The following is a 14,980-nucleotide window of genomic DNA, read 5'->3' as shown; positions in this document are numbered from 1 at the left end:
ACACTGAAAAGTCATTTGTTCCTGAATGTTTTGAGCGTGGTACTTGTCAATAGTTTTGTTGGAACGCGTTACTTGCAGTAGCATTATTGGCAATTTTCATTAAAGCGTCATTAGAATGTAATGCCCAATGTAATTCCAGTGCTTTGAACCTTAAAGAAAACAATAGAATAAACCTTTGTCTGTTAATTGCACGATGCACTATTACAGCACGACTATTATATATTACTAATATTATCTTCTGAGGCACTGGGGACGTTACAAAGGCCAAAGAGTCATCAGTTTCCTGGCGGCCACTCAATAAGTAACTCATCCAGTGTCCCTAAACTGAGGCCAGTTTTCCAGGCTTGGAGTATCTTCAACACAGATGCTAAAATATGTCACTGCGCACGGCACAGATGTCGGGACGACTCCGAAAACTCCGTGTCTTTCCTTCCTCTCTCTCTCCACTCTCTGGCTTGGTTCAACAAAGCTTTCCTGTTCCACACTCTGTCCAGGAACAGGAAACAGCGGCACAAAGGCAGAAAAGCAAGAGGCAGTGGCAACGCAAACAATGCGAGAAAAGCAGCGACTCGAAAATACTCCCCCCTCCTTTATTCATGCGGCCCAGCGAGAGGAAACGTCAGGCTTATTTTTGCAGCCGATTGTGACGTCGGCGTGTGATAACATGGATATTCTGCCAAATCATTTGATCCTTTCGGTGGGATTGTTGGGAAAACAAGCGAGGAGGTTGCATCTGTTCTAATGCAGAAATATCCTGAAACCTTTTCTGTTTGATGCAAAAACTCTCCCGGTGTCGTTTTATGTTTCAGTAAAATAAAAACCAACGAAAAAAAAAGCCACTAGCGGCGTGTAGCCTAAAGCCCGGGTGTAATGTTTGACAGTGATGTTTCATTTGTATAGCAGGTTACTGAGAACCCCGCATATTTCAAACATTACCACACACACACTGACTGAAGGTAAAGATGTGCAAACAAACACAAAAGACGGCAAATATTTACATTACAAGTTAAATGACAAAGACACTGCGATGATGGCAAATACATTGTTCCTTAACCGGCTCTCAACGCTTTCACTCAAATGGACGACGCGTTTTCTAGAAACGTGCAGAAAAGCTCCCGTCGTCTGTTCGACCTTTCAAACATCGGATGAAGTCGCATGTCTGTCAGATAATCCCACTTGAGCTTAGTTAGCGCAGCGTGCTAGTGTTTGGGTTTTTTTTTCTTTTTTTTTCTTTTTTTGGCAGGATTTCCTTCCAAGTCCCCACGGCCTGGGGGACTACTGGGCGCGTTGCGCCGCTTAATTATCATCTGGCCGCAACTTAATAATTCACACGGAAAATTAATACAGGAGTTGGCATAAAGCCAAGCGGGCGTGTGTGTGTGTGTGTGTGGCTCCGACTCCCGTTCGAGGTTCTTGATGCGAAAAATCATGAGGTCATCACAATACATTTGTCACAAAATCCCGTATAATTAAAAACGGATACAATTGGTCATCGTTGTTTGTGCTAGCTTTGGAGCGTAATGCGATGGGCACAAAAAAAAAATTAAAAAAAGAATCACACTATTCTTCCAAGAAAAATGGATTTGGGATACTTGTCCAGCAGAGCGGGCCACTGGACGAAGAAATAGTCCGATATCGGGTAGAGAATCTTCCCCGTCAGCGACAGAGTTTGCACCCGGCAGATACTCTCCACGTAGACGATCAGGACCTTCTTCATTCCGAGAATTCCGAGCAGGAGCCCTGCGGCGCACAAGGGAACGCAGGTTCCCGGGCCATTGCACAGCACCTGAAATAACACACGCGCACACACAGGAAGGTGGGTGAGGACATTTCCGAGGAGTGACACACACACTTTTTCAAGTTTCATTACAGAGAAGCCTCGGGGAGATGTCAAAGTGTCACTGTCTTGGTACGTCGAGGCCGAAACTTGCATAATAAGAAGACAGCATGAAGGTTTGCAGTTTGTGTGAATGAACCGATGTTCTTTCCCCCCCGCCCCCATTAGTTCATTTTGCTCATTTAAAAAGTAAGACTCGGGGAAACAACACGGTCTGCACAGCTTCCTAACAAGGGCAGCAAGCTACTGTTGCTAGCAATTGTCAGCGAAACAAAGGCCGAAAAGTAATAGACACTAAAAAGAGATTGTAGCTGAAGCTGCTGCGAGGGAGATTTTATTTTGTCAAAATCATTATCGCATTTTTTGCTTCAAAAGAAAAACAATAGAAAATACTCTTAATTACGGAAGAGGATCAGGGCTGCAAGAAATAAATTGAATTTTCGAGATTAAAGTCGAAATTTCGGAAATAAAGTTGACGTAAAAAAGACGGAATCTATTCAACTTAAAACTCGAAACGAAAACCTCAGTAAAAATCTCCTTCCTGTAATATAATTTTTTCTCTTCTTTCGTACCTAATGGCCTTTTTCTGGGTGAAAATGTGTTTTTAATGTACTTCTTGCACGGTGACAGCGGCTAGGGGGGCAGCGCTGCGCACCAGGGTGTCAAGTGAAGGAGGCCCGGAGCTGTTGCCATCTTGCCCCAAGCAGCAGTAAACAAAAGTCTGACTGGCCTTCTTCCATTGTAACAGGCAGAAAGCTCATCCTAGTTTCGTCAGGGAAAGGAGGACGGCCTCATCACTTTGCCTTTTGAAAAACCTCCTGACTGAAATCATCTAGAAGGAGGCTCAGTCAAGCTCCAAGAGGCAACCAGGATGAAGAGGTTGCCTGAGGGGGTTGAAAGAAGCCAGTGGATTCTAGGGGAAAAGAGAGAGCGAGTGGGAGCGGGGCGGGGGAGAAAAGCAAGAGAAGCTGCTCTCGGTTCTGGAGAACTCATCACGGCGCGAGCGGAGTCCAGACCCAGCAGCGCTGCAATATCCTCTCGACATGGCGAGGCTTTCGGATTTTTATCCACCAAGCAAATTAAAGGCTGCATACCGTGTTGCAACAGCGGGGACATTTACTTCAGCCTCTTGATTCATTAGGCTTTTTATTCAGTCTTCAGAGAAAGACTTATTTATAAATAAGCTATAAAAACCTATTTGTCTCGACTCCGCAGAGCAGAGGTCTGGGAATGGAAATCTCATTTTCTCTTCAGAGATCTGCACAGATGTTTTTTTTTTTTCACATACTGTACATTTAAGGAATTGAGAGGAAAAAAAACTCTCCGCTGCTAAAAGGACCCTGATTGCTTCATATGACCCTGAATTGTATCAGTTGTATGGATCATATCAGAATGCACGCACGTGCAGGCACCATGGATGTATTGTAAGAACTGGATTCCGGACAGGCAATATGGCGGTGTGCCACTTTTTTTTCCAGTGGCCACTTGAGGTACTACAGCAAAAAAAAATTCCATGGGCCGAAAAATCATTTTCCCCATAGACCAGAAAAAAAACAAACAAACACGGCTGACAAGGACGACTGTGACCTGAAACGTGATTCATAGCAAATCTTTCTACTTTAGATTTTTCAGTGATGGTCTTTTAGTCTCGGCTCGTTCTGATTGTCTGCGTCTGTAAGTGACGTTCTGATTGGCCAAATAGATCATGGTGGGTTGGGCTGTGTGAGCAACTTCATTGAAATCAACGGGCCACCGTCTTGGAATCTGGGGGCGTGGCAGGCACGTGCTAAGTTAGCCCCCCTGCCAACAGCCTCCTGCAAAACTGTTGGGTTTGCTTTGTCGCACCGTGTTTGGAAGTGGAACAAAAATGTGTCAGGCAACACACCTGACACAGAGTTGTCTTTGTGACATCACAAAGGGCTGGATTCCAGAACGGTGTGCTTTGGCGCACACTTTCTGGAGTTGAAAGGCTGGGATTGTTGTTTGTTTGTTTGTTTGTTTGTTTGTTTATTGTCTGAAAACAGAGCATATGGGAACACACTCAAGGGAATGCCGAATGTGCTGCCTGCATGCCTTCACATGGCAAAGACGGCAGAGTGGCCGTGTTGTGACCTCGGCTGACAGGAAAATGTGCTCGGTGGTCAAGCGTAACTGAATGTCGGCAGGTAAACACACTCGGCGGGTCGGCGCGGCGCGAGAGTGAAGCATTCATCGCATCTTTTTTTGGTTGCCGACCTTCATCGCCGCATTCCGATTAAAAACAACAACCTTTCCGACCGCCTTTACATTCTCAGCGGTCGGCCTCGCTTTTTTTGATCCCGGGTTGGGATAAACGCTCGCCTAGCGCGCGGCTGGAGGTTTCCACCGCCGCTGTGTCTCAGCTGCGAGCGTGACTGGATGGAACATTCCGGGCACCACTGTCCTGGCACTAAGTCCCGTCTTTGTTTCCACACTGCCACTGTTATCCAGAGGATTCTGCTACGGGACCAGACATCCATAGGGAACCGGCTGGCTGGTCACCGGTCTGGAATCTGCTCTCGTCGGCTCAGCGCGCAGCTTGTCTGTGGAAAAGGGGGGACCGGCCGTCGCCGACGGCCGCGCGGATCGGCTTCGAAAACGGCCGTCCCATCTCGAATCGTGGCTTCAGCATTCTCATGAGACGAAAAAAAAAATTTAAAAATCTCGGAGTCGGTAAGAGAACGCCAAAAATGACATTTTAATTTGGAATTCTAAACGAGCGCACCAGATGAACACCCCCTCACCCCCCCACCGACCTGTGTTTTTCCACTTATCGCTCTGGCAAAAAAAGGACCCTGTTTGCTAAAAAAAAAAAAAAAAAAAAAGGGGGGGGGGAGGCAAAATTCGAGACGCTGACCGGACGAGCCTGTCTGCCGCGTTTTAAATGGACCAATCGCATTTCTCGCATGGTGCTGAAGCTCCGGGATTCCTGCCGGTGCATTAGACACGCATCACTGTGCAGTGGAAGCCTCCAAGTGCCTTAGTTTCACCTTTTAATGTGTAAAAATGCAGCACAACCACTACTGCAGCATCATCATCATCCTCGTCATTTTCTTCTGGGCCTTCTAAGTACAGCTTTGCAGTCGCTTCCTGGTTTGATCACAACTAAAAGAAAGTGATTGGGACAAGTACGATTGGGATGAAATATTTGCACCGTAAAATAAAAATAAAAATAAATAAATAAAAAAAGATTTTTGTCACTGTGGTTATGCTGTTTAATTACGATGATCCATAAAGGAGGCCCTGCTTGTGAACACGGCGGGGAAGGTCCAAGAGCGCCACGTCCGCTCCATCTCTCATCTCTCTCCGCAGGCGACAGGCGATTTGCACAGCGACGCAACGCAAACACACCTGCCGTGCGCGCGTACCGTCGGCCTTTATCGCAGGCCGACAGCCGCCGACGCGCGTTGAGACTTGAACAAACAAAACGGGACGCGGCGGTGAACCCTCGACAGGGACTATGTGCAATTTCAAGAATGAGTGAACTCTTCGTCTTACACAGCCAGGCTTGATTTGACCCTGTAGTTTAACAAAGATCAGAGCTGTGGAACAACACAATTAGACAAAAACAAAGGGGACTATTCGAAATTGGAGCCGTCAGTCGATTCACATTTTTAATCACGATTAATCGCCTTATTGTCCTGAGTTAACTCACGATTAATTGCAAAATAATTGCTTTACCCTATTCTATATGTAACTTAACAAGATATTTATTGTGTTCTGGCCTCATTTTTATTGGCCTCATTATTAAGCACCTCTGTATGCCGTGCGTGTGTTTTTGAATAAGCGCAGTGCAGCGCTGCTGTGCGACAGGGGCTGCCGACCACTCCCCTCTCGCGCACTCACCACGTCAGGTCTGACTTTGAACACCAGGGGGAGAGAGTAGCGCAGCGCGTTGAGCGTGCTGACGACGGAGGAACTCCAGGACTGGTGCACCTCTCGGCTCCGGGGGATCCGCCAGATGTTGAACTGAGGAAAAGGGTCAAGTGTGTGTCAGAGGTGTTGGAGCTACGAGTTCCTTATCACTGGCTGAAAGCTGCTAAATAAACCCTCTCGTATCCCGAGGTTCACAGGCCGAATGAGTCTAGACTTCTAATCTTATTGCAACACCATGATGGAAATTCAGTACAAAAACAAATTTTCCCGATTCCCCAAGTGCTCTTTAGAAGCTGTACTTTATCATCAGTCGTGAGTAGTTTCTGGAGTTTCCAGCATACCACTTAACCACAACATCCGCGGGTTTGGTTTTGTTCCATGTTTTTATGTCAGGAGGCGGCCCCTCCCCCACCGTGCCTCCGCGAAAAGAGAGGCTCTGGCCCAGCCCACCGGTGAACGGCGATGATTGAGCGTCGGAGCAACAGTTCAGGTGGTTTCTGTTAGGGTTTAATAACTATCAAACGGAACGTAAACCCCAACGCCGCTCTGTCTTTGAATGGCAGCGACGGACTCTCCCTCGCTCACCGCACGGCCTTCAAATTTGAAACAAGCCTCGTATTTTCAAAAGGGCTTCGCTGTTTTGACTGGACCCCAGCCAGCACCTGCAAGACGAGTTTCTCGCTGAGGCGGGATTATGGGTTTGAGGCCCATGCGGAGAAGCTTCTTCACTTGGCAACTTGAAGGTGGCTTGCTGGCTGGACTAGTGTGACTGCGACCGCAGAGGTTTGGCAACAGAAAAATAATTACAAATAAAGTAGCCATTTTTTTTTTTTTTTTTTGTAACTCGCCATTTTATCTCCAAATGTTGTCCATGGCTCAAAAATAAAAGGACAATGTTTTCGTTTGCCGATGCTACTTTAAAAATCCGGTGGCCGTTACAATGGTTGAAAGGTTCCATCTGCATGTAAGTTGTGAAGTATAATGTCAGCATAATGCAATAAGGGACCAATGGATTACAGCAAAGCTATGGAATATGCTATGAGAAACTCATTACTTCCAACTAATTTGAACATACACAATACTGACCATTCTAATATATATTTAATTGAAGAGAGTAAATCTTGTTTTGCATAAAACGTGCACTGAAAAAGCAACCAATGGTCATAAGCGTTTAAGGGCAGAACAGGAAAAACATTGGAACCCACTCAGTTGGAAAATCTAACAGCAAGTAGTGCGCTGGTGACACCTGGTGGTGATTAATACACTTGCAGCTTTATTATTATTATTATCATGGAGCCATGAGAAAACTAGCCCTAGTTTTCTACGATTTGCTCAGTTTCTGTCAGATAGTAATAAATAAATTAAAATGCAATTCAAACTTTTGCAAATGTGTTTTTTTTTTTTTTTTTTTGGGGGGGGGGGGGGGGCATTTTCGAATGGATCTTGACAATGAAAATGTAAGATCAAGTGGGACATCAGTTAGCAAGAAATAAAGCGTATGTGTGTGTACCTGTGACTTGGAGCTTTGTCGAGATGCCTCAAACGTGCAGACTTTGTCCTCACCCATCCGGTCAGTGTCGGCGATCACATAGTGCCGAGGTGTGTAGACCGCGGACAGGGACTCCAACAGCCGTATGATCTCCGTTGTGTGTCCACCTGAGGGACAGTCAACGTGAACGTCATCACGAGTTTGGCGCATGATCGAAATGAAAGTTGACAGCAGCAAGTGCCTTGGCAGGTAGGCAAAACATCGCCAACTTCTGGCGCCGGTGAAACTGACACATAGTGACAGCACTGGTGACAATACGTGAGCGAGCCTCTGCACATTTCTCCCAAAAATCCATTTTTAAACTCATGGACCGGGACGGCATTCAGGAAGCGAAACAACCCTGCATGAATCCCGGCGAGGCACGTCAGCTACGTAAAATAAGTGGCGTTACCTGATCCGACCACGGCGAGAAGGGTGACCGAAGCTTTGTTTCCGGACACACGCGTCGATCCATTTTTAACAACGATATACAGTCGGATGACAAAGAGAACGCATAAAAGTAAACCAGCAAATAGAACTAGTAATAGTAACGAGAGCGCCATGACAGATACGGAAGCTTCGGAAGACCAAAATTGACGTGGCTGAGAAGGTTTTTTTTGTTTCACATTTTAAGCCCTGAGCTCAGGCTTTCAGGCATTTCCTTTACGCTGTTGACGAAATACACCAACTAAACACAGACGTGTTTTGTTTTTGTTTTGTTTTTTAAAGTCAATTAAAGCTATTAACAGCAATATATTGGGGTTGTTGCATGAAGTCACGGCAATGAGCAACATTTTAAATAAAAGTGTACGAGTTTGCCGGTTGGTAATGTATGACTCTCGATTAATAGTTTCAATGTTGTTGAGATTTTACGTCACGTAGTTTGTTTCCCCATGCATCCTCATTTTATACGTCAAATTTAACGTCCAAATGCCTCGCCACACCGCATTGCTATTCATCAGGAACTGTGGAGAGCCAGTTTCTCCGATCTCGCCGGCGCGACTTTAAACGCAGCTTGGGAGACAAGGGGGGTTGAGCAGCAGCATCATGATGAGGATGGGCAGCTAGCAGCAGGTCTGCAATCTCTGCGTGAGCGGCTGCAGCCCCGTGGAGCTCCATGACAGGTGGGTAACGTTCCGTGCGTGAAGTAGCCGCGTCACCGCGGACGTCCATGTGTCCTTTACTAGCGCTGTCATCGGCTTGTTGTTGTTGTTGTTGTTGCTGATGCTGCTGCTGCTGCTGTTTGTGGCGGCAGCTGTGCCGTGAGCGGTAAGTGCTGCTGCTGCTGCTGCTGCTGCGCTACAGGTGCACACGGACGGCCGCCGCGTCCTTCACCAGATCCCCGTCTTCCCAGACGGAAGGTCACTGGAAGACGCAGCCGCAGCAGTTACGCTAAAACACTTGAATCATCTCGGCAGTGACTCGAGGCTTCAACCAACCGTCTGCCTTTTAAAAAAAAAAAAAAACATTGACATTAGTAAAAGGTGCAATTAACGCCCCTCAAGGCTTCCGTAGATCGGAAATGCTTCTTCACAGATCTTGTTGTCGCAACAGCACATCGGTAGGGTGATCGAATTCTAGCTCACGTTCCACATTAGTGGTCGTTGAATCATTGATTTTGTGAACAGACACGTGTTACCTGTACATATGAATGGATGAATATTGCAGTGTAGTCGTCATTTTTGCGTTTTCCAGAAAATCACATTTTTTTCCTTTGAGCTGTGATGTGTCTGAACTCACTTTACCATTGTATTTCTAACATTGACATGTGTCCCAATCAGAGTCAGAATAGTCTCTATGTCTTTACTAGCCAGTCTGAAAATTCCCCATCAAGAAAAGGGAGAAAATGAGAGAAGTCGATCCCTTACACCTGTTGTTTACCTCCACTCACAAAATAAGTCCAAAAACACAATCAAAGAGGTCACAAAGGGCGCTGGTACATTAGTAATACCCCTGTTGGGACCGTTTGTCCCTGATTATTGGATCGTCAAAGTAAAGTTGATCCACCTGATTATAGGATGAAAAATAAATACATTTCCTCATTATGAATGACAGCTACCAAGAGACGACCAGAATTCACAAAGGCTGTTTGTTCCTCTTCTCAGACGTGCTTAATTCCTCCTAAGCCCAAAAAAAACCACAGAGGGAAGGATGGACTCGATCTCCATGATGGGTTGCAGCAGGAGTCCAGTGTTCCTCACGGGCTCCTCCTCCCACCACCACCACCACCACCACGCCCAGGCCTGCTTCCTGCCCAACGGCGTCAAGAACGGAGTCGGCATGGGAGAGCCCGGGGCGGCCTGCCTGTCCGTGCGGCCCACGGTGGCCATCCTGGGCTCGGGGGACTTCTCCAAGTGCCTGACCATACGCCTGCTCCGCTGCGGCTTCCACGTGGTGGTCGGCAGTCGCCACCCCAAGCTGGCGGCGCAGTCGTTCCCCCACGTGGTGGACGTGACCCACCACGAGGACGCGGTGGGGAAGGCCAGCGTTGTCTTTCTGGCCATCCGTCGCGAGCACTACTCCTTCCTGTGGGACCTCAAGCATCTTTTGGAGGGTAACTATTGCAACCACACAGCAGCGCTGTAAATATGAAGATGGAAGTATTTCTGTAAACACTGGATCTGTATTTTATTGCACAAAGTGGGATTCCTTGTCAACAGTTAAAAAAAAAAAAAAAGGGCCTGAAACCTTATGCGTATCGCTCCAAGTATGTTTGGTTGACAAAACGGGGCTTGACATTTCTTTGTATAAAACCACAAAAACGCACAGATTAAATTGGCCGCGGGCCTCCTCTTGTCTACCTTGGCTGCGAAGAGGGATGGCCGCCTCAGTAAAAGTAAAGCGCATCCTTATGCTCAGCTGAGCATAATACGAGATAACATTAAAAAAAAACAAAAACAAACAACAACAAAAAGGCGAGGCCTCAACATGAGTCTGAGTCAGGCCGACCAGCGAGGACAGTGTTTGGCTGCTGAGGGGATTCCCATTTGATTTGTCTGTCACAAGGGCTCTTCTCAGCCCGTGTGGACAGAGGAAGTAATTGAAAGTGATTTGGGGTCTATTTGGGTCAACTTAATTACATAAAGTACACTAAATTTGGATGCTTATCAAACCTGAAGTGAGTCGGTACGCCCGTTTTATTTTTCATCTGTCTGCACACTTTAAAACCCCTGACCGAAATGAAATGAAATTGAAAATGACCGAAGCAAGCAGCTCATGCGGGCAAGGAGACGTACAAGTTATCTCCGGACTGCCTGGAGAGATTCATGCGACGCTATATTCGTCCCGGTGTCTGACAGCCCGGGTTTCGCCCGGAGCCGCCCGTTGACCGCAGATGGCGTGCGTGTCTTTGTTTCTGGCCTCAAGGCAAAATCCTGGTGGACGTCAGCAACAACAGGAGGGTCAACCAGTATCCCGAGTCGAACGCCGAATATCTGGCCTCGCTGCTGCCGGACTCCGTCGTGGTCAAGGGCTTCAACGTCATCTCGGCCTGGACTCTGCAGCAGAGCTGCCTCCAGGACAGCAGCACGCAGGTACATCATGGCAAATAGATACTTTCAGAGTCATTTATTCACTTTATTTTGAGGGTAGTTTTCCTCCGAGCCACCAGAGGTCAGTGCCGTGTCATGTGTTGCCGGCTGAAGGTGGCTACAGGTGTTTTAAGTTGCATCTTCGGTGTTCAGTGCACTAAAAGGCGAATTGGAAGCTCCGTTGTGATAAAGAAAGAAGGCATTTTGAGTTAAATTAACGCTCCTTATGACTACCGGTTTGTTTTCATTATAACTTAGTACACGTCTGAACTCAACTCCCACCATTAGCGGCTACGTATGGGGCTACTTGTCGCCGCAGACATGCGATATAAGTAGAATCACTGTCGCGATGACGTGAGAGAAACTTTCTCTGAAAAAAATATATAGCGAGCAGGCTGAGTTGGCTTTGCTTTGCTGTTTGAAACTTGTCTAAGTGAAGGGCAAAAATTAATTCCTAATGCTGCCATACGCGGGTTTCATTTATTCACTTATGTTGGACGCAGCTTTGTGCAGGCTGCCATTTAAGTCATGCGAATAGAAATCGCAGCCACCCTCTGATTCTGATAGACAGATGGCTCGACGAAATAATGTCACTCTAAATAAAGGCATGTGGAGGTCGCTGAATGCGAGGTACACACAAATCAATATTGTTCACACTCTTGGTGATGAAACGCCGTCCTGACTGAACCTCATAGCCGGTAGCCGAGGAAAAGAATCACAGGTGAACCCAATAACTCCTGATTAGCAGGGAAATCCGTGACCCAGATTTTGGATGTGAACTCACCACCGCTAAAAGATCCCAGCATTGTGCGCCTTTTTAAGAGTCTTACTTTTCACCCCGGCCTTCAGTGTCGTTAATCATCTTGAAGAAGTTCACCTCAGAGTTCAACGAAACAGCCATTTTTAACCCCGCTAACGTTTAGTTTTAGCTTCATGGATGGCAAATGTTGTTTGGGATCTTCCACGTTTGGAAAGGGACAAAAAGCGATGGAGACATAGAGGTATCGACTTCACAGGATGCTGATCTGATTTTTTTTTTTTTTTTAATATAATTTCCCGGACTTGAACCACAGGTTTGAAATACTATAATTTTTAAATCAAGGAATTAAAACTGAAATGGAATGAAAACATGTACCCCCCCGCACCCTCCCACAACACATTAATCTCTACACTCACAGATTCAGTCAACAGATTTTCTCCAACACCAATCAGTCAAACAGGAACAATAGCGCCCTCAGTGTGGACTATTTCCAGTAGCCGATTAATCCACCATTGTTGTCCCAATTAAACATTTTTGGCTGCGGGTGTGTGGCGGGATGGAGTGGAAACACCGGGATTGTGTCGCGTATCCTTGCCTTCCCCCGGGCTAACTGGTCCTCATCTCTCTAGGTGTACATCTGCAGTGACTCACTGGCGGCCAGGCAGCAGATTATGGAGCTGGCCCGCCAGCTCAACTTCCACCCCGTGGACATGGGCACCCTGTCGTCCTCTCGGGACATTGAGCGCATGCCCATACAGCTGTTTCCCGGTTGGAAGGGACCCGTCCTGGCCGCCGTGGCCATCTCCATCTTCTTCTTCGCCTACTCCTTTGTGCGGGACATCATCCACCCGTACGTGAAATACAAGCAGAGTGACTTCTACAAGATCCCCATCGAGATAGTGAACCAGACGTTGCCTACGGTGGCCATCACCCTGCTGGCTCTGGTCTACCTCGCCGGCCAGCTGGCGGCCGCCCACCAGCTGTACTACGGCACCAAGTACAGGCACTTCCCCCACTGGCTGGAGGGCTGGCTGCAGAGTCGGAAACAGCTGGGCCTCCTCAGTTTCTTCCTGGCCTCCGTCCACGTCCTTTACAGCCTCTGCCTGCCCATGAGGAGGTCCGAGAGGTACCTGCTACTCAACACAGCCTACCAGCAGGTCAGTGGTGCAGACAAGCCCGCAAATGGTGACGACAAGTTACGGTTTCAGGTGGAGCAGTGCAAGGCGGAAGCGTGCAAGTTTCCATTTAAAGTTTTTCTAATGGTTTGCATTCCACAATGTAACCTAATTGAAATAGATTATATGCTTTATTAATCCTTCAGAGGAAATTAAATTGTCACAGCAGCAGTGCGTTATTCATTCATTCCCTCAACACTCTTAGGTAACAACAACAAATATAAAAACAGGTCCATGCACAGCACTAGAACGTGTGCAAGTAGAAATAGAGAGCAAAAGCAGGCGATGAGGCATGAAGAAACACAGAACACATACGAAAATGAAATTAGCAATATAAAACATATATACATATACATATGAGAGTATCTACAGGTATACATTTGAGGTGAAGGTGAAGAAAGTGTATGAAATGGGGGCGGGGGAGGGGATCTTCATAATATGCTTAGAAATGTTTTGCCAGTGGTGCCCATCCCAATGAAAGTACGTCCTCCACCATCCCATTTGAGACATCAGCCTTCCTGGAGGCACATAGAGATAATTGGGTCGATTTGGCTGCACCTAGCAGAGGAAAATGCTTTAAAAAAAACAAAAAAAAAAACCAACGTGTCAATGACTGAGCGTCGTCCGTGTCGCCAGGTGCACGCCAACGTGGAGAACTCATGGAACGAGGAGGAGGTGTGGAGGGTGGAGATGTACATCTCCTTCGGGGTCATGAGCCTGGGGCTGCTGTCGCTCCTGGCGGTCACCTCCATCCCCTCCGTCAACAGCATGCTCAACTGGCGGGAGTTCAGCTTCATACAGGTACGGTAAATAAATCAACCCTCGCCGCACATTTTCTGTCCGGGTCATGTTTCTTTCATTGCCGGTACCCTGTTGACGGATCGTCTCCCCCCCCCCCCCTCTGCCTTTCTCGCTAGTCCACCCTGGGCTACATCGCCCTGCTCATCGCCACGCTGCACGGCCTCCTCTTCGGCTGGAAGCGGGCCTTCCAGGAGGAGGCCTACCGCTTCTACCTGCCGCCCAGCTTTGTGGTGGCGCTGGCCCTGCCCGTGCTGGTCATCCTGGGCAAGGTGCTGCTGCTGCTGCCCTGCGTGGCCTCCAAGCTGCACCGCATCCGCCGCGGCCAGGACAGCAGCCGGATCCGCTGCCAGCGCCTGGAGCCGGTGGGCTCGGCCGTCCACGTCTCCCCCGAGCGAGTGACCATCATGTGACCTGCCGCCTTCCCGCGCAACGCTGCAAAGCTACCATGAGAAGAGCGTCGAATCCCCCGACGTGGTGACTGAGCGGTTTTGCCGACGCGTGTCGTGTACCTGTTTGCTGTTGTCGTTCACCGTGACCGCTGACCTTGTCCCGGTTTGTCTCGTCTCAACTGTCGAGTCAAATATTCCGCCCTCCCCGCAGTCAGTTTCAACCAACAGGCTCTCAATACTATGGTACATGTTGTCGCTAATACTTCCCGCACACATCCTGTAGCTCTCAAAAGACTGAACTCTGAACTGCCGTGTTGTTGGACGTCTCTTCGGGGAGGAGCGAAGGACAGCGATTGATGCTAGTTTCACATTTCTAACTCTGAAACATACATGATGAAACAGGGTGAACATGGCACCAGCCAGTTACTAATTATGTAAAGTGAAAGATGTATTTTATTTATTTATTTATTTTTCCAGTGGCTGCTGTCTTTGTTTCTTTAAAAAAAAGTTGTATTTGAATGTTCGGGAAAAGTGCAATACTTATTTGTCGTAAAGCTAGCAATGTGTGTTCTTTCAATCCTTGTAATTTCATGTAATACAGTGACCCTGAGTGAAAATCATCACCGTTATGAGCTTATGAGTCTTTTCCCGGATGTGACGCTGTCCATTTGGTTGCGTTCAGACTGCAGGCGAATCTGATTCAAATCCGAATCCTTCTCAAATCTGAGTTGTTTTTTTTTTAATATATATATATATTTTTTAGGGCTGACTGTCCACACTGTTTTTTTGCAAGCGTCCAAATGGGATCTGGAAGTAGGAGTCGTTTCAATACGTCATTCTGAAAATCGGATTTCATGTGATTTGTGACTGTTCAGACTACAAAAGAGCCATCTGGTTTCAATCTGAATAAATATCGTATTTCGGCTGGCAGTCTGAACGCGGCTTTAGAAGCAATGCTCTGTAGTTTTTCCTACCTTAAAATGATAGTTTTGATGAAGATCTATTGACTCACAAACCTCAACACCTCCTGCTTGGTTAGTAGAGGTTAGCTCATCAGTTTCTACAC

At 47.3% G+C, this 14,980-nt stretch overlaps 2 protein-coding genes across 4 annotated transcripts in view; one reads left to right on the top strand and one right to left on the bottom strand.

Moving 5' to 3' along the window:
• Window positions 1-14,537, top strand: part of steap2 (STEAP family member 2, metalloreductase) — a 56,628-nt gene extending 42,091 nt beyond the window's left edge. Inside the window, exons 1-6 of one of the 2 annotated variants that reach the window (XM_076013687.1) lie at window positions 8,002-8,383; window positions 9,365-9,813; window positions 10,626-10,792; window positions 12,179-12,706; window positions 13,361-13,525; window positions 13,642-14,537. In XM_076013687.1, coding sequence (XP_075869802.1) covers window positions 9,411-9,813; window positions 10,626-10,792; window positions 12,179-12,706; window positions 13,361-13,525; window positions 13,642-13,935 — 1,557 coding nt within the window. In that variant the 5' untranslated portion in view covers window positions 8,002-8,383; window positions 9,365-9,410 and the 3' untranslated portion in view covers window positions 13,936-14,537. Of the gene's footprint in view, window positions 1-8,001; window positions 8,384-9,364; window positions 9,814-10,625; window positions 10,793-12,178; window positions 12,707-13,360; window positions 13,526-13,641 lie in introns of those variants that run through there. The other variant, XM_076013689.1, reaches the window with a different exon arrangement.
• alg14 (ALG14 UDP-N-acetylglucosaminyltransferase subunit) lies at window positions 1,246-7,854 on the bottom strand. Of its 2 annotated transcripts, XM_076013691.1 has the most exons (4): window positions 7,672-7,848; window positions 7,242-7,387; window positions 5,702-5,824; window positions 1,246-1,786 (listed from the first exon to the last, which is right to left on the bottom strand). In XM_076013691.1, the coding sequence occupies exons 1-4, from the start codon at window positions 7,820-7,822 to the stop codon at window positions 1,556-1,558; spliced, it is 651 nt and encodes a 216-aa protein (XP_075869806.1). In that variant the 5' UTR covers window positions 7,823-7,848; the 3' UTR covers window positions 1,246-1,555. The 2 variants fall into 2 exon arrangements, with proteins under 2 accessions (XP_075869806.1, XP_075869807.1); XM_076013692.1 differs by lacking the exon at window positions 5,702-5,824 and having other exon boundaries at window positions 7,672-7,854.
• Window positions 14,538-14,980: the final 443 nt, after the last annotated feature.

The sequence above is a fragment of the Nelusetta ayraudi genome, unplaced genomic scaffold, assembly GCF_046127955.1.
Source record: "Nelusetta ayraudi isolate G7.1 ecotype Tasmania unplaced genomic scaffold, CSIRO-AGI_Nayr_v1 ptg000155l, whole genome shotgun sequence".
Lineage (NCBI taxonomy): Eukaryota > Metazoa > Chordata > Actinopteri > Tetraodontiformes > Monacanthidae > Nelusetta > Nelusetta ayraudi.
The sequence above is the reverse complement of the archived record's forward strand: the minus strand, read 5'-3'. Positions and strand labels throughout refer to the sequence as shown.